The sequence below is a fragment of the Aquila chrysaetos genome, chromosome 8, assembly GCF_900496995.4.
Source record: "Aquila chrysaetos chrysaetos chromosome 8, bAquChr1.4, whole genome shotgun sequence".
Classification (NCBI taxonomy): domain Eukaryota; kingdom Metazoa; phylum Chordata; class Aves; order Accipitriformes; family Accipitridae; genus Aquila; species Aquila chrysaetos.
The window spans coordinates 34,063,923-34,086,181 of NC_044011.1; the positions used below are offsets into that span (position 1 = coordinate 34,063,923).

Below are 22,259 nucleotides of genomic sequence, written 5' to 3' on the forward strand. Positions count from 1 at the left end.
TAAAATGATGTATTTTATTGAGCCAGCCACGTTTTCCAAAGGCAGCTTGCCTTTTTTTGGTCGGTTTGTTTCTAATTGCATACTTAATTCATACACTTTTTATAAAGCATTTGCAAATTAAGTTATCCCTGCTAACCTCAATGTGGTTTAATTAAGAGTAACAATTCTTTACTTTCAATATCCCAACTATGTTCCTGTCAAATTTCTCTAACAACCAGTTGCTCGCTGTAGTTTGAGCTACGGAATTGCAGAGGGCCATAAATCATTTAAGTAAGTGGAAGATTTACACAGTTGCAGAAGGAAAGCATTATTGCTGTTTGTTTCTTCCAAAATAAATTTCACACTGAGGTCAAGTAAGGGAGTACAGTGCATGCAGACTTAACAGTGCATACCAACCAGAATTACATGACATTGTTAATTATCTTTCCCTAAAACTGTTGACAGAGTTAGAAACAAATTCAGTCTGCAGTTAAAGCACTCTTATGAAGGATTTGAAGAGGCTGTGAACTATACCCCCCCCCCCCATTTCTTGAAAGATCTGATGTATCAGCAGCTTTGTAATCCCTGTCAGTTCACCTCTGATGGGAACCCCACCTCCTAGAGGGAGTTCATTCTGCCACTCGATACACTGAATATTAAAGAACTGCACGTGCTTCCTATTGATTCATGTAGCTTACCTACCTATGATGGTAGTACTTGACTGCAGCTGAATCATTATTACTCTCTGAAGTTGCAGGCAAGCAGGCAAGCAGAACAGAGATCAGTTTCCCCAAGTAAAGCTGTTTATATACATAGTCTGACTTATTCACCACCTCATTCACTAAAATTCCATAAATAATGCTTAAATTATATACAGTATCATAGAAGTGGGTCTTTATTCTTCCCCCAAATAAATTACTTTTTTTAAAAAACCAAATGTTAACAAAGTATAAAAAGTAATGCCCTAACAAAACTACAGTGCTGTTATCATTCCATGGTGTCTTTGGATTGCTGAAGTAAAATACGTATTTCTTCAAAATACTGCTTCTTCCAACATTGTCTTGTACTATCTTCATTAGAGACAGGAACTCCTTTGCACTCTAACTGCAGTTCTGTTTGAGCAGCCATATCCTTGAAATTCAAGGCAACCGTTGCATAATGTTCTGAAGGAAGAAAATACAACATTTCAGCAAAGTGTTTTTTAAAGGATTGCAGTTGTTGCTAATTTCGTATCTGCTTTTGCTTGTATCTAAACGAAGCCTCTTTTCACAGATGACAACTGCTACGGCCATCAGGCTGTTCTCCAAAGAACACAAGACTAAGCGAGCCTCCAGTTAGCAAGGCTGTCAGCTGTCATGTTTGTTCCTTCTCCCTGCAACGTGTAGCCTCTATTAGAACTCCTCAAAATGACTCACCATCAGGCCAGCTTCGACACCTCCACTTCAGGACAATTCTTTGCCTTGGGACCTGTAAGAAGATAAGAAGGTTCTCCCCATTAGCATTTGAGATTATTCACATTACAACTACTCAGTACTAATTCTCCCCTGAAAAATAAGGAAGGGAGCATTATCTTTTGCAGTAGTAGACACATGCATGTAAACAATATGGAGATTGGGGTTTGTTTTTTTTTTTAAATAAACTGTTTTCATCAAGAGCTCAGTTTGCTACTTTCCACTGTTTTGTTTTCTCTATGGGAAAACATCAGGCTGATCAGTTACTAAACATAAAACACTGGTTTGCTTGCAGACCTTGAAATGGGCACCAGTAAGTCATGTTTTCACTTCTGAAATCTGTAAGCATGACAGAGTACGCCCCTGGTTTTCTGTTAATGAATCCAGCCTGCTTCAATGTACAAGTTTATGCAGGACTGCATAAAAATGTTTTACAGCCTGCCCCCAGCTCACACGAGAAGGGGAGCTACTGCATAAGCATTAGGTCAGCTGAAGTTTGGTCTAAATCAGGCTCATTGTTTTCACTAAGCTGTTAAGTTTATATTTTGACTGTTTCATCTAAATTGTTCCTTATCTAATTGCAAAGGTTGATTAACATAACTGGCTTCCACTGAAGCCAATCTCAGGTGTAACAGTTCTGCAGCAAGTATATTTCCAGACTGAGCCCTTACTGGAGTCAACAACAAATTTCATTAGGTTGAACTGAGAATCCAATTTTCCAAGGCTTTTTGCTTTTTTAAAAATTGTCCAATTGTCAGTGATACTTACTGCCTGTCATCTGGATGGAGGTCAGATACCAAGTCTAAGCTCAGCAACTGTGAAAATGGTTTTTCAGAGGTTTCAAAAACGGAGCTGAGCTTCAATTATCAGTTTTTCCCTTCTATTTGCAAAAGCATTCAGTGCGGGAAAGCATATTTGCCCTGAATAGAACAGAGATCATTTATCCAGTTACAAAAGAATTGATATGGATTTGGGAGATAAACCTTAAACCTGCTTTCCCACTCCTTCCTCCTAGTAAAAAAGGATGGTGCTGAGAGTTTTCTCCCCCAGTGCAGGTCATTAGGTGTAGTCAGTGCCTGCTCTTTTGATGGGGAAATATACATAATAGCAGGTTTGGGGCTTTGAAATTATAGAGGAACTGAGTATGCGTTAGAGAAGCTGAAATGTCAGAAACTTACTACTTTTTAGCTCAGAGAAGCAGCCAGTGCCCCACCCCCTCCATTTTTGAAGTGCAAAGTAGGAGCTTTTTACCAATTCTGTGTATTCACCACTGACACAGCCATCGAACATCTGAAGTTTGCCTCCTTTCTCAGCTTCAATCACAGCAGAACATTTAGAAAACTTCTGTACCAACTAGCAAAAGAATAATACAGCACAAGTCAGTTAACTACAAATCTATACTGATACATAATGCACCATATTATGACACAAGTGAGGTTTGCTGAAGAAATTAACTCAACTGTAATACACATAAGAGGCTGTAAGCACTACTCAGGTTTGTCATTTTATACAGCAGCACTCCACTGAGATCTGTGGTAGTCGCAGGGGCCAATGAGGTGACGGAATGAGACTGTAAATGCTGAGAAAGCTGGAGTGGTAAAGACCAGAAAAGACCCGAGCCACCTGCAAGGGGCATGGACAAATCACATACATATATACATAGACGCGACCGGCTGTTGCTGGATTTGGAAATGAGGGAGACGGAACAGCAGCTCTAGGAAGGTGCAGTGCAGAAGAGCTGCTGAGAGCCATTATTGTTTCTCAGTGGTAGTGTTTGGATTGTAATTTAAAGTTCTCTGATACCAGCCCAGGCTCTTTTGAAGGAAACAAACCCAAAGTTAGTGATTTTATATGCCATACCCTATAAGCAACAGTATCATTGCATCCAATAGTTAATCTAATTAAGCTGTGGACAACAACAGTGCCATTACTAAGCACTTCAGGCTCCTGAATGACAAGTACCTACATAAAAAGTCCAAGCCTTTTCTAACTAGCAAAGGAGAGTGCAGGAGGAACTGTCAACTCCTTTTGCATTTTCACCACAGAAATTCCTCAGTGGCTTAAAAGGTGAAGCTATTCAGCAAAACTTGGAAGAGCAAATGATGACAATCAATCAGAATTACAAATATGTAGTGAAGTTACAAGAAAAGGGTTGCTCATAAAGCCTTCAGTTTCTGGACGATCACATCTCTCCATTTAAATGTACTTGAGGAGTTATTATCTGTACTTAACACTATGAGACACGTTTATTACTTATACAACTATTCAGCTACAGCAGCATCCACATTAAGTTATATTGCCTACTGAAAGTATCACTTACTTCCTTAGTTGTGAAGATGCTGTAAAGTTCATCTGCTGGAGAGTTGAAGATTTCTCTCATCAGTATCTTCACTGTTGGAATTTTTACACCAACTATATCCAAAGACTGTGGTGAAACAGAATCCTGCAAAACAAAAAATACTCAGGTGAATGAGTGCAAGATCAAACACTTAAAAGTTCTGGAATGGCAGGATTGTTGTTACCTGTGCATTCTTAACATACTGTGTTGTGAATATGTTATATAAATATGGAAGTAGATTGTATAGTTAACAGTATTATTAATCAGGATTCACTAAAACAAGTGGAAAAACCATGAGTGTGTGATTCGCCCCAAAGATACCTGAGGCTAACTTTAGATTGGGGGAAGTGATGCATGCAGGTGAATTCCAGCTTCACCTTGCCGAAGCTACAGCCGTTACAGAACAAAGCATTAAGGGGTACATAAATGCTGCTGTCCTCCTTCTGCGCCCAGCAGACCCGTGCCCAGGATCTGCAACGGGTTGTTTCTGTATTACAGGCCCTGATCACAGCAGTGAGGAGGCAGTTCCACCCCAAAGGCAGGTAATTACTTTTGCAGGTAACCAGAGGAATATGCAATTGTTAGCATAGCAAAATCTGTAGGGACTACATTTATGGTAAAATTAAACTCGTACAACACTTAAAGCCAACATACTTGCATGGTGTTCCCACTTAGTTTTCGTTCAGTGGCCAGCTCCTGACCAACAGTAGCTTTCGTTGGCAGAATCATTCCCAAGGTAAACTCTGTAATAAAGGAAATCACTCTTCAGTTATGAAATTGAGCTGTACAACCACTCTGACATCGAGATATGTGATCAAGATTGCTGACCAAAACCGTGGAAAATGGGAGCACAGAATGGGATGTACAATTCCAATCCAGTTTCCCCACCTTACCCAAACGTTTGTATTGGCAATAGAGCCTAACGGCAATTTCCCTTAAAAACACAGGCTTTTCAAAGCTACCTGACCCAAAATTACTAACATCTGCCCATGAAGGAATGCACCATCTCCACAAACTTCTGAAGAGTACAGCAGAGAAGCCTGCAGGTCTTACAGTGATCTCTGCAGTCACAATACAGCCTAGGTCGCTACAGAAACTTGTGGACAGTGCCATGTTTGATAGCAATAAAGATTTTTGACTGGTAGGACTAACTTCATCTCAGCTGGTAACAATTAAAAATCAAAACAATACAAACCCAAAGACTTGTCAATATATTACCAATCTATTCAAGAAAGAAGACTGCATAAAAACATACCCAACGCACTGGTTTCATTTACCTGTTTTAAGTGCTTTCAGATAATCTCTCAGGGCCTCTCTGACTTTTGTGGTTCCTTCAGTTCTCATAAGGTCCTTCAGAACATCACCTTCCCCTTTCTTTTTGCTAACATTGATCTAGAAACAAAAATTAGAAGATCTAGGAGGCATCTAAACATGAGCCTTTTGGATTCTGGCAACAAAGGAAAGTGTTCTGGCTTTGTTTACTACGTTCAGAGGACTGCTGCAATTTCAAGTTCATTATCTTCTCAGTTTATCCTACCTTTGCTAAAAATAAGTCCTCTTGGGTTTTGACTTAAATAAATGTAGTATCTCATCTCCAGAGTAGCACAGTCAAGTTCATCAAGTATAAACAGAGTTGCCTACTACGCAGCAGAGGCTGAGGAATCTGTGGAAGCCACAGCATCAAATGCTGTACAACCAACAAGAAGATTCCTTAAGTTCTTAGGTCTTGGGGGGGTGGTTTGTTGGTTGTTTTTGTTTGTTTGTTTGTTTTTAAGACTACAAGCAGCAGAGTTCTCAAATTTGTAGTTAATGTATCATCACAAACAATAATTAATAAAGAAAACTGTGCACATTCCTAGTAGGTAAATTTGAGAACAGAGATAAGTCATTATTCCAAGTATAAAAAACAAAAACATGAAACAAACTATCCAAGTGTAATTATCCCACAATCACAGGATAAATCAAAACATGATGCCTATATGTTGATTAATGCTTTATTTAAGAATTCTGAACCTGTATAGCCATATCAGTATTTCACACCTACCTCTGTATCATCTACCTCATTTTCTTCTGACAGGTTAGGAATTTCAACAGATCCCTTATGTTTCTCACCAGACTCTTTCACTGTACCTGTATTAACATAACGAATTCTTAAATGCATTATTAAAAACTACTTCCCCCATAGCAAGAGTTTTATGCTTGGAAATTAGTTGTACAAAAGTGTTACTTGAAGCAAGTTGCCTAGAATCTAATTTAAAGGAACTAAATAGCAACCAAAAGTCTCACATGTCACAGTACTTTCATAGTAAACTGTTCTCAGAACTGTGTTTTCCTGTACAGATGCATTAAGATACATACACTCACACGGGTACATCTTCTCACTGAGCACATCATTGCGCGCTACCGTTCTGCCACTGCTCTCACCTTCAATTCTCAGCTGTTCTAATACTTGCTACTTACAACAGCTTGTGTCTGCCAATACAGAATGTGAATCAAAAGGGGATAGGGGAAAAACAACCTCCTCTTCCCGTAAACTTGTCTGGCTGTTATTTAGAAGCTCCCTAGAATGCTAACTATTCCGTCTTGAATATCTGAAAAGCTCCCAACATACAGGCATGTTACTGTAAAACATATGCATGTAGAATGGACAGGTATACAACTGAAATTTTTTATAAACAGGAAACTTCACATGCAGATTTTTTAGAACACTCGTTCTTAACAGCTTTACTGCGAACTGCCAGTAATCACTGTACGCATCAGAAAGCCTTTGCAAGAACAGAAATTGCTCTGCTTCTGCATCCTTCTGGGCAAAGGCCCACCATCACTTACCTACACAGCTCTATAAACATATTCTGGGATATGAACTCTGTACTGTAATTCTTTGCCTCAGACCTTACAGTGAAAAGATTGAATTTAAGGTCTGATCCTTTTTGTTGCCATTACACGGAAGACTCTTCCCCTGGCCTTGCAAAAACATTTAGTTATTTAAATTAATTCACTATTTAGATCATGTTAAAATCTTTTCAGAAAGCAATAGCAGAAACATGCCATTCTACCCCAAATCCAGTTATCCTCATACTGTTTTATCAGCTTACTTGTCAAAACATACAAAACACAACAACAAGCTTTATCAGTCTATCAGCAAAACTCTAAAATACAAACAACCCGGAGTTAAGCATGACTGCAAAAGGGGAATTTTCATGAAGGTAGATGTAATATATTTGGATTCTCTCACCTTCAAAGGAGCTAGCTAGATCCGGCCACTACTTAACACCACTCTCCTTTCATTATTTTTAATTACTACCCTGAAACAACCACCATGCTATAAGGGGGCATTATGCACAGATATAACCTAACGTGCTACCCGTCAAATTCACAGTAAAGTAAACAAATGCTCAGGCATTTCTTAGCAAGAAGAGTGAATGACGGTTAGTAACACAAAGGAGAGTACGGTGCAAAGATCCCTTCCTAGTCAGCACCTGAGTCAAGCACAGCACAATATACAAAGACTGTTAATCCAGAAGTAGACAACTGCATCCACGCAGGGAAAGGCTAAACTAGAAGACCTCTCTTGGGCTTCTCAAAGTCTCCCAGGAGAACCTGTTAGCTCAAGTATGAACCCATGTGAACTAGTTAATTATAACATTAAAACACTTGTGGCCCCAACACAAATCACAAGCAGCCATGTCAATTTGCTCTCTACTGCTTTCTTCTAGCTCCAGGATTAGTACAGGCAAAACCACACAACATTGTCTTTGCAGACAGTAAAGCAAATCTTATTTTCAGCTACTCTTCCCAAAAAGGAAGTGCTAGCATGCAGGCAGACATTTTTAGGAGCAGAACACAAACCTGACTTATATCCATTCAGCTAATTTTATTACCAATTTTCACAACTCTTAAAATAAAGATTCCCAAATAACACAGGCCAGACAACAAATTTAAATTCATACAAAGAAAAAAATGGCTTGTCCAAGGGATTAATGCAGATGCTATCTGTGCTGGACAGCACAGTCCTATCAGTTAACAGAGGTGGGTGTTCAACACCACACAGGCAGAACATTGGTACAGCTTTGCATTTTTACTATTGCTGTAATGTAAGCAAAGCTGTTACCTTTTTATCAGACAAACAATCAAATTATTTGTTTGAATCCCACTGGACTCCAATAACAGACCTAAGAATAAGCTATTTTTTTGTTTCCTGCCAATCCAATACTTTAAAAAAATTGATAGTGAAAGCTCATGTCTCAGAAAGACCTACCTGTAAACCCACTGTTGAAATACCTAAGTTTTAAAAGGACATACACATTTTCATAAAGCTTCCATCACAATGTAGAATAATCCATTAAAATCCTCATTACATCTTCAAACAAATGATAGAACAGCCATTTTGCTCAATTTTAGTGGCATTAAGTACCTTAGTTCCTCACTTCCTTGTTGCTCTGTAATCTAAATTGCTAAGGGCAAGGTTTTTCCAACATTGGACTTTCCAAACCACCTGCAGATTTCAGGATTTATATCACCTTGTCCTTATATATCCACATTTTAATCATAGCTTGAACTCCTAGTTATTCTAGATGACTTGTAGAAGGAACCAATTACAGCAATTAGTGTTTTTAGCAGTTAAGTTTGAACTCTCATTTCTAATTCAGAGCTCTCAGAAAACACACAACACGATGGCTATCAAATCATGAAAAAAAATAATCAGCCCCAGCTCTTTTAGAATTTCACTGTGTAGTAGCAAACTCCTTTAAAACTAAGCTCTGAAAGACATCATCCACTCAGTGCAAGACTGAACTGAGCAACTTACCTAATGCAACATTAGAGTTGTCTATAAACACTAAAGAGCATAAAGACCTAGCAGAGGAAACAAAATTTAGAAAGGATTCATATAGAAAATACAAACAAAATACTGCATCTGCCTACTTCTAAGTTTTATACGCTGAAATAAAACAAACAAAAAAACCCCAACAAAAACAAACTAACCAGTGTTTAAAAAACTTAGATTATTTTAGCTTATCTTAAATAAAAACCACCCAAAACATCAAAAAGCTGATTAGAATTATTTAAACTGCACTGATATAAACTGTATCACAGAGCATATTTGCCTTCCTCTGTTAACATTTAGATCACAACTGTAAGTATGTATGTTCTTAGTTTATAACACACTTGTAACATTTAAAACATTTAACTATCAAAACGAACAAAAATAAATAAGAAACAGTATTTCTTTAAGTCCCCTATTGCTGTGGGAGCAGACATCAATTCCAGATCTGTTCGAAGAGAAGTACTGGTCTCAGCATCGAAATAAAGTTCCAGTCAGCCAAACCAGGAAAAACACAGTCATAAGAACTGCTTTGGAAAGGGCACCATGAAAAGAAGTGCAAAACTCAGACAGCCCGCTGGAGCAGCCAACAGCGTTACCTGAAACACTGATCCAGAGACTACAGTCCTGTTTGGAGCACAGGAATTAATAGGGAAAAATTAAGTATGGCCTTTGGTATTCCCACCTCTTACAGGAACAACTGAGACCTGAGAAGTACAGTATTTTTGGGAGGAAAAGCCTGTAATTTGGCATTACAATATGCAGGTAAAATTTCCCGTGCAGGTGCTTTTTTCTCTTCCTGATTCTTACTCTAATGCAAGGGATGGTCCACAATTTGCCATAAAGTTGCAGGCATCTAATAAATGGAAAGAATTCCTTGATATTACCAAAAGATACGTTATTGGGTCAGTCTGCAAATAAAGAGCTTGCCATGGGACAAGCACAGCGGAGGCTGAACCTCCAAAAGTTGGGGCTGCAAGCGGATGCAGCACAACAAAAATGCATGGGCACAGCCCCTGTTATTCCCAATAATCAAGAATTATTTCTAGTTTCCTTATTCCCACTACACAGTTTCTTCCACATGTAATTCACTATCCCCAACGTAAACTACGCTAAATTTTTGGAAACATCTACACTTTTACACTTTTTAGGTTCTCCTGTTTCCTGCTATCAACGTGCATTAAGCACACAGCTGTAATTTGCGGCACACCAGAAAACTAAAACAATTCAAGCACACTGCTGTAAGCAATACATATCCCACCACACCAGAAGCAGTTACTTTTTGCAAAGCGAGATGAGTAACACTGTCCTGATATGCTGTTAAAACAACGCTAAGAAACGTGTGTTGTAGAAAAAAAATTGGGTGAAGGGGGAAAAAAGACCAGCTAGGGTTTCAAGATTATTTAAAGATAAGCATTTATTTAAGTTCAGGCCCACGTGTCTCCTGCAATCTCCCTACGATTTTGATTCACTGCAGTTCGCTAAAATATTCCTGATTTTCCAACCCAAAGCAGACAGTTTACTTTCCAAAGCGATCGCTCCTGATCCTGCACAGCACATCGTCGGAGCCAGCTTTGCAACGACCACGATGAACTCGAAGGCAACCCCTATCAATCCACACTTTCCCATGAAAGCTGGGGCCACGGGAGGAAACGTGCTAGGTCGCCAATCACCGCGCTCCTTTCGCCCGGGAAAAAAACAGCAAGCGGGGGGGGGAGGAATCTCCCCCACCGCAGACTGGGTGGCTCCTCACTGCCAGCGGCGGGCTGAAGCTGAGGAAGCGCCGCTATCCCCCGACCACCCCCCCCCCCCGCGGAGCACGGGCAAGGCACCGCCTCACCGACCGCCCCCCGCAGGCAGGCGACCCCGCCGAGCCGGTCCCCTCGGAGCCGCCCCCTCCCCGCCTTCCCTTCCTCCCCCCACCCCGTACCTCTCCAGCCGAGGCGCAGGTTCCACTCGTAGAAGAAGATGAGCTTCCCTTTGCGGCTGTTGCAGGACGCTTCGCCTTCCACGTGCTTCAGGTCGCTGATCTCGCAGCGCCCGGCCTCGCCCTCCACCACCAGCCCCACCAGCACCTCCTTCAGCTTGTTCTTCGACCAGCTGGTCGCGTCCCGCTCCGTCCTGGGCCGCCAACCGGGGCCGTTAAGCGCCGGCCGTCCCGCCCCCCCCCCCCTCACCCTCAGACACCCCCTTCTCCTCCTCCCGCCGCCGCCGCCGCCGCCTCAGGGAGCCCCCGCGCGCGCCGCCCCTCACCAGTGCCAGTTGTTGACGTTGGTGGCGTCCGCGCGCTCCTCCACGATCCAGCGCGGGTCCCCCTGCCCCCACTTGGCCATGGCGCTGCCCCCGGCCCGGCCCGGCCGCTGCCGCCGCTACCGCCGCCGCCACCACCCAGGGGCCGCCGCAGCGCCCGCCTCCGCCGGCAGCCCAACCGCTTCCGCCCGCCGGCGACCCAGCCAGAAGGTGCCAGAAACTTCCCCTCCCCCGTTCCTCGCTCCCCGCCGGAGGAGGAGGAGGAGGAGGAGGAGGAAGGCGAGGCCGCGCCGCCCTTCCTCCCACACCCCCCGCCGGGAGGGAAGGAGGGACCCCGCCGGCTGCGCCCCCGGAGGCGGCAGCCCCCCTGCCGGGACCCCCCTCTCACTTGTTGCGGGCCGGTCGCCAGCTCCTCCTCCTCCTCCTCCGGCGGCGGGTCCCTGCTGCGGGCAGGCGGGTGGGCGGCTGGCTGGCTGCAGCGCCCGGCGGGCGGCGAGCGTCTCGGCGGGGAGGAAAGGCGGCGTGTAAGTAGGAAATAGCTAGTCACTCGTTTTCAAAAAAATAACCCCGGCGGTGGGCTTTGTGCAAAAGAGAAGGTTGATGTCCGAGAAGTACTTCGTCTAAAATAATGACAAGGCATCACAGTTGGAATCGGTTTTATTGTCTTGCCAGTGTACGCGTGCCATAGGAAGTTGAACACACGGTAAGATAACGGTGCATCTGGGCAAGTAGCCTTGCGTTGCGACCGTGCTGCCGCCCTTCCAGCCTACTGCTGATTTTCTTCCCTGTCCATCGCTTACAGCACGAACAACAGGAGTAGCAGGAATTAAAATCTGGATAGCATTCCCATATTCTTATTGCTCACTTAATTCTGTAGTGTTCCAGTGAGTGTCATTGTGGTTTTCCTAAAAGTCTTCTTCGTCAAGCATTCTTACTGATGAAAAAATACATCGTTATCATCAGGCTCATCACCTTCACACTCTGCATCCAAAATAATCGCCACTTCTGAAAATGTTACTCCTTTCAGTTCTTTTTCAGGGGCGTGCGTTGTGGGATCAGGTTTTAAGGAAAGAGCCAACTCATGCTTTGTATCTGTCAGAAAGCAATCCTGCAAGAAAACGTAACACAGATGAGACAGAAAGCTGCAAGTGCTGGATTGTGGACAAATTCCAAGCAGCAGAAGTTGTATAACTTAAAACTTGAAGCTTACAAAGAAAGCATTGCTTTCAAGGCTGCAAGATTTAGCAGCAACACATGAGCGAACCCTTTCCTATACACATTCTGTAAAAGATGGTCACCATTCTTCGCTGGATCACAAAGTTCTTCTTCTAAGCAGGGACAAACACAGCTCCTCCTCAAGGGTTTTCATTACTTCATGTAAAATTCGGGTTTCTTCCTAGTTCCATCACAAGTTTACTTTTTTTGATAATTCTTCCAGTTATTTGATGAATAATGATAAAATATCCTTCACGCCATTCTTTGCAATTGAAAAGCTAATTACCTGTTTTGTTGTGAATTCTGCAGTGGGCTGGGCATCTCCATTTCTAGGTTCAGCGGCTTCTTCAGATGCTACACTTTCTTCACATTCACTGTTGCAATCTAGTGTCTCAGGGCTTTCATCGTCCTGAAATACATCTTTGTCAGCATCACCTCCTTTGGTGTCTTCCACGTTGCTAAACGCCATTATTCCAGTTTTCCTGAAAAAGAGTTCAGAGAATTCATAACACCTTGAGCTTGCAAATAGTTAAGTGACAAAAATCTTAGCCTCTCTAAAACTGAGAGCGGCATGTACACTGATCTCAAAATTACTGGGATTTTACTCAGGGGAACGTTAAGTAGCTTCTTGTATCCTGAAGGGTTTTTTCTCCATAAGGCTTAACAATTTGCTAAAGATTAAGTAGGAATTTGCCCTTGTAAAATTTTCAATACAAGATTAGAAGGTATTAGCTTCCTTCAAGTGTAGAGTTTTTAACTTACAGTTGTAAGGGTTCTTAAAAATCAACCTATACACCAGTGAAGAGATACATGGAAAATCCTATGTTACCAGACTAAACTAGAACCACCTCTTTTGATATGCTATTTTTTATAAATTTGTGGTATCAGCATTCTACTTCCAGATTATTCATGTGCTCTAGTTTCTCTAAGCTTTTCAGACTTCCATTTTTGTCAGTTGCACACAGGGTTATCAATACCCTCCACAATTTCAGCTCGCTTCTTAACCAAATACCGTTGCTCATACTTTCTGAAAATGATAAATACATTAAAATGAAATTGTTAATTCTTTTTGAAGATTGGCTTTACAGTTGCTTTAAAAACAGAACATGAAGTATTTGTGTCATTTATTTTCAGCATTATTCTGGGTATTAGTTTGGAGTATTTCCTATTTTTCTGTAATGGTAACAGGGTCAGTGCCTGCTGCCCTCTTGGATATGTATTTGTTTTCCTCTACTCTGTGGTCCTGCTGCCACTGAAGTTAGCAGCAAAACCTCCCTTGATTTAAGCATTCATGGGGATTTCAGCGTTCATGGGCTTAGAGAAGACTTCTTTGGGTATATTACAGCTACTTGTGCCCCCCTTCACACTTAAAATTTCTGCTATCCACATTTCCCTGTGCTTTTAGAAGTATTTGTTTCTCCTGTTGCTGTGTGACAAACACAAGAAGAAACCAACTGTCGGTTACATGTAGTGTGTCTAATATTTACAGTACAATGCCAGGCACTTTGATTTATAGCAAATCTTAGGCAGTACTCCATGCAAATATCAGTAATTTATCAGATAAGTATTTTTCAAGTTGACATTTAAAGTAAACTTATTAGTTTTAAGTCAAAATTACATTGTTAAAGTAAAACTATTTGTACCTTTTCCTTTTTATAGTAAAAAGTACGTATACCAGGAAGGCTGTGAGGGTGCAGGCTAGCAGAACACTGAGGACAATTGTTGTGATGAGTTCAGGAGTTGCTGAGTCAGCAGGAGCCTCTTCTATGGCAGCAGTAACAGCCGTTGAAAATATTTTCTCCAGTTCTATCTCAATGTTACTGTTCTGCTCCCTAAGTTTTCTGAAGATAGAAGAGTAAAATGCTGATGGTTTATCAGACCTTCACTTTGGCTTGAAGAGTAGTGAAGAAAACAACAGAATACCACTCCCTTGTCCACCAAGACCTTTTCTGAAGATTCAGACTTGTCATGCCTTTCATTCGGGAAAAACTCTGTTTTCTGGTAACCAGCCCTGGTGCTTACGAATTAAAATGCTGCAAAGTTCAGAAAATTGAACTTGAGAGGTCAGTATCCTCTAAAGCCACATCAAGGCAGCCGCATATAGTCCTACAGATACCAATAGTGCTTTCTTCAGAGAAATAGATTCATCCATGCAGACTGCTTCCTGTGACTACAGACTCCATTAGTAATATCAGCCACAAACAACTACTAGCTTATGAGAGGTGTTGAGCCTAGAAATCATGTGTTTAAGTAGCAGCTGCCCTTCATAGGATGTTTATAAGAATATGCATTCGTACCACTGTCACGTTATTAAACAAATGTAAAATACACCTAAAATATGTTTTTAATCACCATTCTGCAATTCTGAAGTGAAGTCAATATCTATTTTAATGATATTCTTTCTACTTCAATTTTCTATAAAACTGACTTTTAAATATATTTTGCACAATTAAACAGCCTTATTCATGTTTTTGACAAACTCTGAAAATTACCTGTCAATAAATAATGAAAGCTTTCTGAATTCTAAAAATTCCATTTAAGCCTTGAGATAAGTCTCAGATAAACTGTTATTTGATCTAAACCTATCCAGTCCATGACATGAATAATTTTAAGGGAGAGAAAACCTAGCTGCATAGCTCTGACACCCAGAAGACAGACTGCACCATACAGACCTTTTTACATCTTCTGCAGATATTTCCTGGTTTGCCTCATCAAAAGCAATCATTTTTACATAGGTTACATCAGTGCTGCTTCTTGCTTTTCTTTCAAACTCATTGGAATAAATATTAATGATATATATGTTCCATGCAAGTTTATCTTCCAGGACCCTGCCATCATATTAAGAAAACATGTTAAATTAACTGGGTAATGACAAATTCTTTTACTCTGGAAATTAAATGATAGAAAAGTAGTATTTAACACAACACTTTGCAGGTATTTAGTATTTTAATCTAAGCATGTAAAAATGCAGGATTACCATCAGCAAAGGAATTAAACTATTTGGCCAATATCATTGTGTGATTGAGTAGCAGAGGAAAAAAAAAAAAAAAAAAAAAAAATCGATCCAGTCCTTGTCTCTGACTGGTAAGCAAAGATACTTTTCATTAGTAAATGCTATATAACTTTTGTACGTAGCCTGAAAATTCTTAGAAGATAGGTGCCATTAGCATAAGTGAACAACTAATTAGAGAAAGGAAGGGTTAACAAACACTTATAACCTTGATTTCATAACCAATATTGCATAGTGTATAATATATTTAGTCATGCTTTTCAAAGCGACATATGGCTCATTTCATACTTGACATTATTTTTTATAAATACAGGCAGTGATATCTCTAGAGTATTATAAACAGTAAAGGTGGGGAGGAGCGAAATTCAGTCTCATAATCCTCATTATTTTCTCCTCCTTTTTCACAGAGAGATTTTCACACTGGAGCAGACCATTGGCCCAGTTAATCCATCATTCTGATAGCCGTCAGTACCAGTTGCTTCGAAGAAAGCAACAGAGCAGCTCTAGGGTTTCCATTTAATTTTTATGAACAAGAAACTGGTGCCATAATAGTGTTAACATCACAAACTCATTTTTCCAGCCTTCAAAGTGATTTCCCCTCAAAAGCACATGACTCAATATTTCCAATGTAAATATGTGTTTATGTATAATCAAACAAAAGATCTTGTGTCTTCATTAACATGCCAAAAAGGCCAAAATATGTTTTTAACCATAGTGTGGTCATCCACACATCACTAGCTAATCCCGTAGCACCGTAGGGCTGAGACCTCCTTGAGAAGCTCTGCTGCTGTGCCACAAGGGGCATTTTTCAGCTGGAGCAAAGGTGGGTTTGGTTTGTGGCTTCTATCCTGTCTGTCTCTGCGTTTGTATCTTGGGCCTACTATCCATGAAAAACTTTGTCCTAGGCTGTTAAAAATCACAGAAACATTGAGGTGGGAAGAGACCTCTCAAATTTGTCTAGTCCAATGACCTCTTTGACATTCGTCAGCTCAGGCCAGGTAAAAGCTTAGCAGGTAAAAACTTGTGAATTCCTGTGAATTCCCTCAAATTCTTCTGAAGTACATCATGTTGAAGGCCTAGCTTTTCATGGGCACCAGCTGTATCACCTCCCCTGTAGGCTGTCAGACCCCTGTCTCAAAGGGACTCTACATTTGTCATTAGGTATTATATCAGAATAAGCTTCATAGTTTCAAAAATACCTTTTTACTTCAGCAATGTTTCTTTCAACAACATTGATCTTCTGATTAAGTACCACCACCACAATGTTGTTAGTGGAACTGGAATCAATGGTTACCTAATAAAGAAAGAAATTACATGTAAGGTTTTCCAAAGCATTTGTACCTCTTGTAGATTGACTTTCAAAAAAGAACAAAACAAAACAAAAACCCCACCAAAACCTCTGATATAAAGTAATTGTCCTCTAAAAGTCAGTCTTCATGCCAATATGTTTTTATATGTCAATGGAAATGGCAACCTCGTAATTCTGGCCTGAAAGTACGTAGTAAATACTGGTGTATCGGACAGTCTCACTGCATGGTGTTAAGTAATTTTTTTGTCATTACCAAACCTAGCCCTTCTTGTATACAGAGTTTTGACATGGAAGCCAATCAGGACTATAAATAGCAATCATCCTTACATTGACTGTTGTCCGGGCTGTGCCTCTTCTTGTGCCTTGGTCTGCAGCTTGGACTTCCAGATAAAATGTTCCAGCCTTTCCTGCTACAGAAACGGTAAAAATCTGCCCTGTATTTTCATTGATGTCAAATTCATTCATTTGATTATTCACTAAGCTGTACAGCAGAAGTCCGTTGTCTCCTGAATCTGGATCTGTGGCCTGGGTTTAAAAAAGGTGATTTGTGAAACTCAGCTTGTGGCTTTTGGGCTGCACATTACTCTTCAATCATAAAACTCTGCAGTTTCTATTTGTAAGACACAAGTATTCTAGGATAGTGCCGTCACATTTTTCTCTTTGTGCTAAACAAAGTGGGGTACAAACTATCAGAATCAGACCAAGGGGTCTGATTTCCCCAAAGGGGAAATACATTTACCATAAAGCCTAGAGGATTCTACAGCTGCAAGCATAAAAGGAGCAGGCTAGAACTGAGGGATAACACCAGACTTAGAAAAAGATGAGAACTGCTCCATTTTGTAATTCATTTCCCTTTGGGGTCTGATAGATAACAAAGCGGTTAACGGTGCCAAAGGGAGAACGGTAGTCTGTGCAGTATGTAATCCGTAACAACAACATGAGTCAGAACAGGCTGTATAGCTCTTCTGACAGACCCACTGGTAGGACAGGTGTGGACCAGTTCCCTAAACACCCCATCCTTCACCGGCATTATGTTAAACCTGGATGATGGGCAGCATCTGTCTCAAGCTTTCAAGAGAAGATTTAACAGCTCCTTTAACCCAGTTGAACTGTGGAAGAAATCCAAATCTTTCAAAAGATTTCTGTCCTCATGAAGAGCACTGAAAGATACTCTACCTGAACTGTAATAACCGGGTACTTGTACGGCACAGAGTTTGGTATCCGAGCAGAGTAGGCATTATTCAAAAATACTGGCTCTTCATTTACATCCTGCACTGAGATCGTCAGCATTGCCACATTTTGAGCAAAGAGGCCTATTAAACAAACACAAGTTAACTTCAACAACAAACACCAGCAAAGCACAACTTTCAAAGGCTGGGTCACACTGTGGCTTTGCAGCAGTATCTCTGCTGCATGTGAGGAAGAGGGAGAGGAAAGGGAATGCAGCAGGGATGTGCCCAGAGGAGCTCTATCTCACTCCTCCCTGGGGCTTCAGCAAGAACAGGCAGTTCAAGGCAAAAGCACTGCTCTTCTGTCAGCCCTCTCCAGCTGGCTGTGCTGTACCAGGCAAGGGATAGGCAGGTTCCTCCAGCTCCTGCTGAGGAGTCCAATGCCCAGCTATTATATTCTTTTCTGAGGCCACAGTAGGGCCCTGTAAGGGTTTGCACCCTTGGAGGAAGGCTGCTGGCTTTTCTCTGCACAACTTTGACCTTCAGCTTTTCATCTTTCACATCAGACTTTTCAGTCTATATAACCCCTATATTGGGTTGCAAATACAGAAGATGTGTTCATTGCCCCTGATTCAAGTTGGAATATCCTTCCAAGCAAAAAGTTACCTGAACGCTGGACTTCTGCAGCAGGTGAGAGATTTTCGTTTGCTTCAATTAAAATCACATACTGAGAAACTTCCTCATAGTTCAAATTAATTGCTGTTCTCAGCTGACCACTTTTTGGATCCAGTCTAAAATGACCTGAAAGGGAAAACATGCACCTTCGTTGTTATAGCTACCACTTCACTTGTATCCCTCCTACCTCTTGTGTCTTAGTTGCTCTTAGGATGCTTCCATGGGTCCTCTGCTCTTAAGAACGTGAAATGCAACACTTCCACTGGCTGAGCAGCAAAGGCATCACAGCTGGGGTCCTATCCCAGACCAAACAGGCCTTAAACATGTAAAGAAGCAACCTACTTGGAAAACAGAATTGCAGCTTCTTGTTGCACAACTCCTTTTTCACCCATTCCCAAGTTTTCCTCTCAGTTTCTAATTATTTCCTTTTTTGTGGACCAAATGGAGTCACAGTAGAGCTGCAAAAGCTGAAGGAGAGCAGATGCCCTAACATAGGTGCAAGTGTAAGGAAATGATAGACTAAAAATGATCGGCAGAGAAGAAGCTGCTTGCTAACAACTACTACTATTTTGGCTCCCTCAGCCTGCAAATTTTCCTAACATAAGACTACAGGAACCCGTTTTCTAGCAAGTTACCACCCCTCTCTTTAGACAAAAGAAGATTAACAAAGTCCATGGTGAAGAGCTCTGAAAAAAATTCTTTGTGTACTTTCGGTTTTTAAAAATATGACACAAATTTTTATCCTTGCTCTCTACCTCCTCATTTACGTACAGCAACATCTGCCCCACAAAAGACAGGTTATTCTGTTATCTTAGCTATTTTAACTCACAAGGGAAATAGTACTCACCTTTTTCATTGCCAGATACAACTGTATAATCAATCGGTTTTCCTAAAGTTTCAACCACAGTAAAAGCGTAAATGAAATAATCCACTCCTGTGTTTTCCAAAACGGAAATGCTAATATAAAAAATAAATGGTAAATCATAATGTTAAATTTCCCAGCAGTTGTTGCACTGGCAAGCTTTGAAATTTAACTCTTCAAGAGCGAGTTCTCTGTGGAAAATCCTGCCCCCTCTGCTCTAGTTGTTTGCTAGAGCTCACTAAGTTTCAAGAGCGCAGTGCAAGCCCCACTTTTCTAGCCAGACATTTGTTTATCCTTGAGTAAAGACTAGGGAAGAATGTTTTATTAGTACTCAAAAGGAAAGGGACAAAGAGTCTGGCTTATACAAGTGCATGATAAAGAAATAAAAGGCAATGCCTCACATCACATTCACAGAACCACTGGCATAGCAGAATTTCTTGGACATTTTGTTTAAAAAAACGGATGTCCTTTCTTCTCCATAGAAGAATATTAAAATTAGCTTCAACTTTCACTGTGTTTTCCACTACCTGGAGAGTATGTACCAGCTATGTAACTTAATATGAAAGCCTCACCTGATTTCGGTCTCATTAAACTGAGGAACAAATGGACGGTTGTCAAACACATTAAGAGTAATCATAGCAGTGTCATTTAAAGATGGAGAGCCTTTGTCCTTAGCCATCACTGTTAAATGGATCTCTCCAGATCTAGACAGGTTTCCAGTTGTAATTATTTTCCCCTCACTCGTATCTTCTATCAGGAAGAACGGGCTGAAGTTTCGATCAGGGAGGATGTAGTACTCAATAAGGCCATTTTGCCCCTGCCATGAAAGGAACACAACTTCATGTTAACTATTGCTTGCAGGACCATATTATTTCAGTGCTCCAAGTCCCATAGTACAGACTCACTGGCATCTCAGTATTTCCATGCTTAAATGGACAGAATGCCAGAGGCATTTTAAATAACTACAGAGAACTAAGCTCAGAGCTACTTTGTGCTTAAACTGTAACACAAGAGCAGCAGCAGGGGGAAGGGCCAATGGGCAGAGCCCCCCACTCCCCTCCAAATTAATTTTGATGTTCCAAGATCAAAAAAAATTCCCATAGCAATGCTAAAGAAAACTACATGCACCGGGAGTATGTTTTGAGGGGTAGGATAAACACTGAAAACAAGAGATTTGGCAACGTCTAAATGTCTCTAGTGATTTTTTCTTGAGAATGGTGAATTTCTTTCGACAATGAAAACTTGGGGTTAGCTATGGTAGGATGGGCGCCCATAAAAACACAAAGCAGAAAAAAATTCACAAGCAGTTGGCCAGTGACACAGTAAAAATGTGAGAAAAAAGATCACTAATGAAAATAAGTTAAGGACACCTGTAGAGGGGGACAGTCAGAGTAGTGAAGAAGTCATCTAAAGGTGTGATGTCCATGACAATAAGCCAAAGTCCCTTGGACCCTTTTCACACCTTGAGGAGAAGCACAGCCTCCCCAATGCTATGAGGGTAAGACCTATTCCTGCCTGCCACAGGAGAGTTGGACACATTTTACTCTATGCACATCATCTCACTTCCCTGAGAGAAGCCATTTTGACAAACCCTTAGGGTTTGCTCTTTTGCACTTTGCTCTGTATTTCTGAAAAGCATTGTATTCTGTTCTTCCATGGCTCTGCAGCAGCAGGATCAAACCCTACTATGAACATCTGTGGATTTATAATTATTTCAGGAACAGGGAGGAATAGAGACAAAGTCTAGTAATTTCAGTGCTGGACTCTGCTCCAGAATCCTGAAAGGGTGTCACAGGGAGGATAAGCGCCACTCTGCACAGCACAGGACCAGACATGTTATCTGAAGGATAAGTTTCATTAGGGTATTAATGCAGATCTCACAGAGTCCAGCAACTTTCACAAGCAATTTCACTTTTTATGTAAAATCATTGAGAAGGATGATTTAAAAAAGGGGCCGTTAGATTATTTGCAGCAATGTACCACAGCTGCAGCTATTTTAACAAAAATTATGTGTGAAGAAATAGGAAGGAACCTGCTACACCTATTTCGTTGTCACTTCTAGATGTTTCATCTTTTAAATTATATAATTAGTAGTGATGTTGTCATGGTGATCTGGTTGACTACTGGATATCTCTGCCAGTGCCTGGATACTACTTAATGGGTGCAGTACAGATATATCAAACAAAATCACTTTAAAAAATGGGGACAGAGAGAATTAGCTGGGGTACCATGCTTCAGAGGCGTTTGGTAAGCAGACGCTTCCATGTTCAAGCCAGCTGTATGATGTTTAGCTTTTACAGATTCTTCTACCTCAGAAGTTCAAATAACTTCACAGACACTAAATTGCTTCAGTCCTTGTATACTTCTGAAAGACCGTTATAAGTCCATATAATAAGGGGGAAAATTAAGGCAAATATAGCTGAAGAAACATGCCCAAAGACAGGGAGTACATCAGTGTCGAGGCAGAAACATCAAAAGTCCTAATTTCCAATTCCCAGTGCTGTTAGTCAATCATAATTCACTTTCTGCTACATTTCGTATTTCATGCCTAGAGAATGGAGAAAAATATATTTGGGCTGCAGCTTAAAGCAGTGTCAAAATAAAACAGGAGTAGTTACCTGATCTTTGTCAGTAGCGCTCACAGTTATGACAGGAGCCCCTACAGGATTAATCATGTTTATAGAAGCGGAATAGGAATCCTGAGCAAATACTGGAGCATTATCGTTCACATCAATCACTAGAACGGTGACATGAGTAGTTGCCTAGAAAACAAAATGGTTTAATTCATTTTAGAATATTTAGAATGTCTTATTTAGCGATTTTTTTTTGTTATTTGCATATGCAACAAAAAGTATAAATTAGACTTTGAAATGCTGTAGTAAAACATTGTGTTAGGTTTAATTTTGTGAACTCAACAGAGATCACTACAGGATTTTAATATGAGAGGCAGGAATTCAATGTTGCAGTAGGATTCTACTTCTTGAAAGGTGTCTGAAGGATGCATTCAGGAGGCCAACGCGTACAACTGCTGCTGCTAGATGCAGTTAAGGGAACCACAGGTGTTCTAGTTCTGTTAAATAAGCATGTAATGTTTTCAAATAAAAGAAATACAGAAGAACTAGAACAATTTGCTGAAAATTACTTTTTCTCTCATGAAAAATTATCATGGCACTTACAGT

The 22,259-nt window shown here is 40.8% G+C and overlaps 2 protein-coding genes across 2 annotated transcripts in view; both read right to left on the bottom strand.

Moving 5' to 3' along the window:
• LOC115344704 (activator of 90 kDa heat shock protein ATPase homolog 2-like) lies at nt 1-11,022 on the bottom strand. The gene is made up of 9 exons (XM_030022522.2): nt 10,844-11,022; nt 10,521-10,711; nt 5,813-5,898; nt 5,046-5,160; nt 4,423-4,511; nt 3,751-3,873; nt 2,682-2,783; nt 1,395-1,446; nt 1-1,142 (listed from the first exon to the last, which is right to left on the bottom strand). Exons 1-9 carry the CDS (start codon nt 10,921-10,923, stop codon nt 967-969), a joined length of 1,014 nt encoding a protein of 337 aa, XP_029878382.1. The 5' UTR covers nt 10,924-11,022; the 3' UTR covers nt 1-966.
• A 457-nt stretch (nt 11,023-11,479) lies between these two features.
• LOC115344220 (protocadherin Fat 4-like) overlaps nt 11,480-22,259 on the bottom strand; it is a 32,462-nt gene continuing 21,682 nt past the window's right edge. The window contains exons 23-33 of the mRNA XM_030021164.1: nt 21,699-21,842; nt 19,653-19,897; nt 19,066-19,175; nt 18,210-18,344; nt 17,551-17,687; nt 16,702-16,899; nt 16,265-16,359; nt 14,728-14,883; nt 13,699-13,896; nt 12,342-12,537; nt 11,480-11,948 (exon numbers count right to left, since the gene is read on the bottom strand). Coding sequence (XP_029877024.1) covers nt 11,772-11,948; nt 12,342-12,537; nt 13,699-13,896; nt 14,728-14,883; nt 16,265-16,359; nt 16,702-16,899; nt 17,551-17,687; nt 18,210-18,344; nt 19,066-19,175; nt 19,653-19,897; nt 21,699-21,842 — 1,791 coding nt within the window. The 3' untranslated portion in view covers nt 11,480-11,771. The remainder of the gene's footprint in view (nt 11,949-12,341; nt 12,538-13,698; nt 13,897-14,727; nt 14,884-16,264; nt 16,360-16,701; nt 16,900-17,550; nt 17,688-18,209; nt 18,345-19,065; nt 19,176-19,652; nt 19,898-21,698; nt 21,843-22,259) is intronic.

Coding starts and splice junctions, on each gene's coding strand:
- LOC115344704 (XM_030022522.2), bottom strand. CDS start 10,923: ATGGCCAAGTGGGGGCAGGGGGACCCGCGCTGGATCGTGGAGGAGCGC. Junction 5,161..5,812: donor ATGAGGTAGATGATACAGAG/GTAGGTGTGAAA, acceptor TTTTGTTTCTAG/ATCAATGTTAGCAAAAAGAA. Junction 4,512..5,045: donor TCTGAAAGCACTTAAAACAG/GTAAATGAAACC, acceptor CCTTTATTACAG/AGTTTACCTTGGGAATGATT.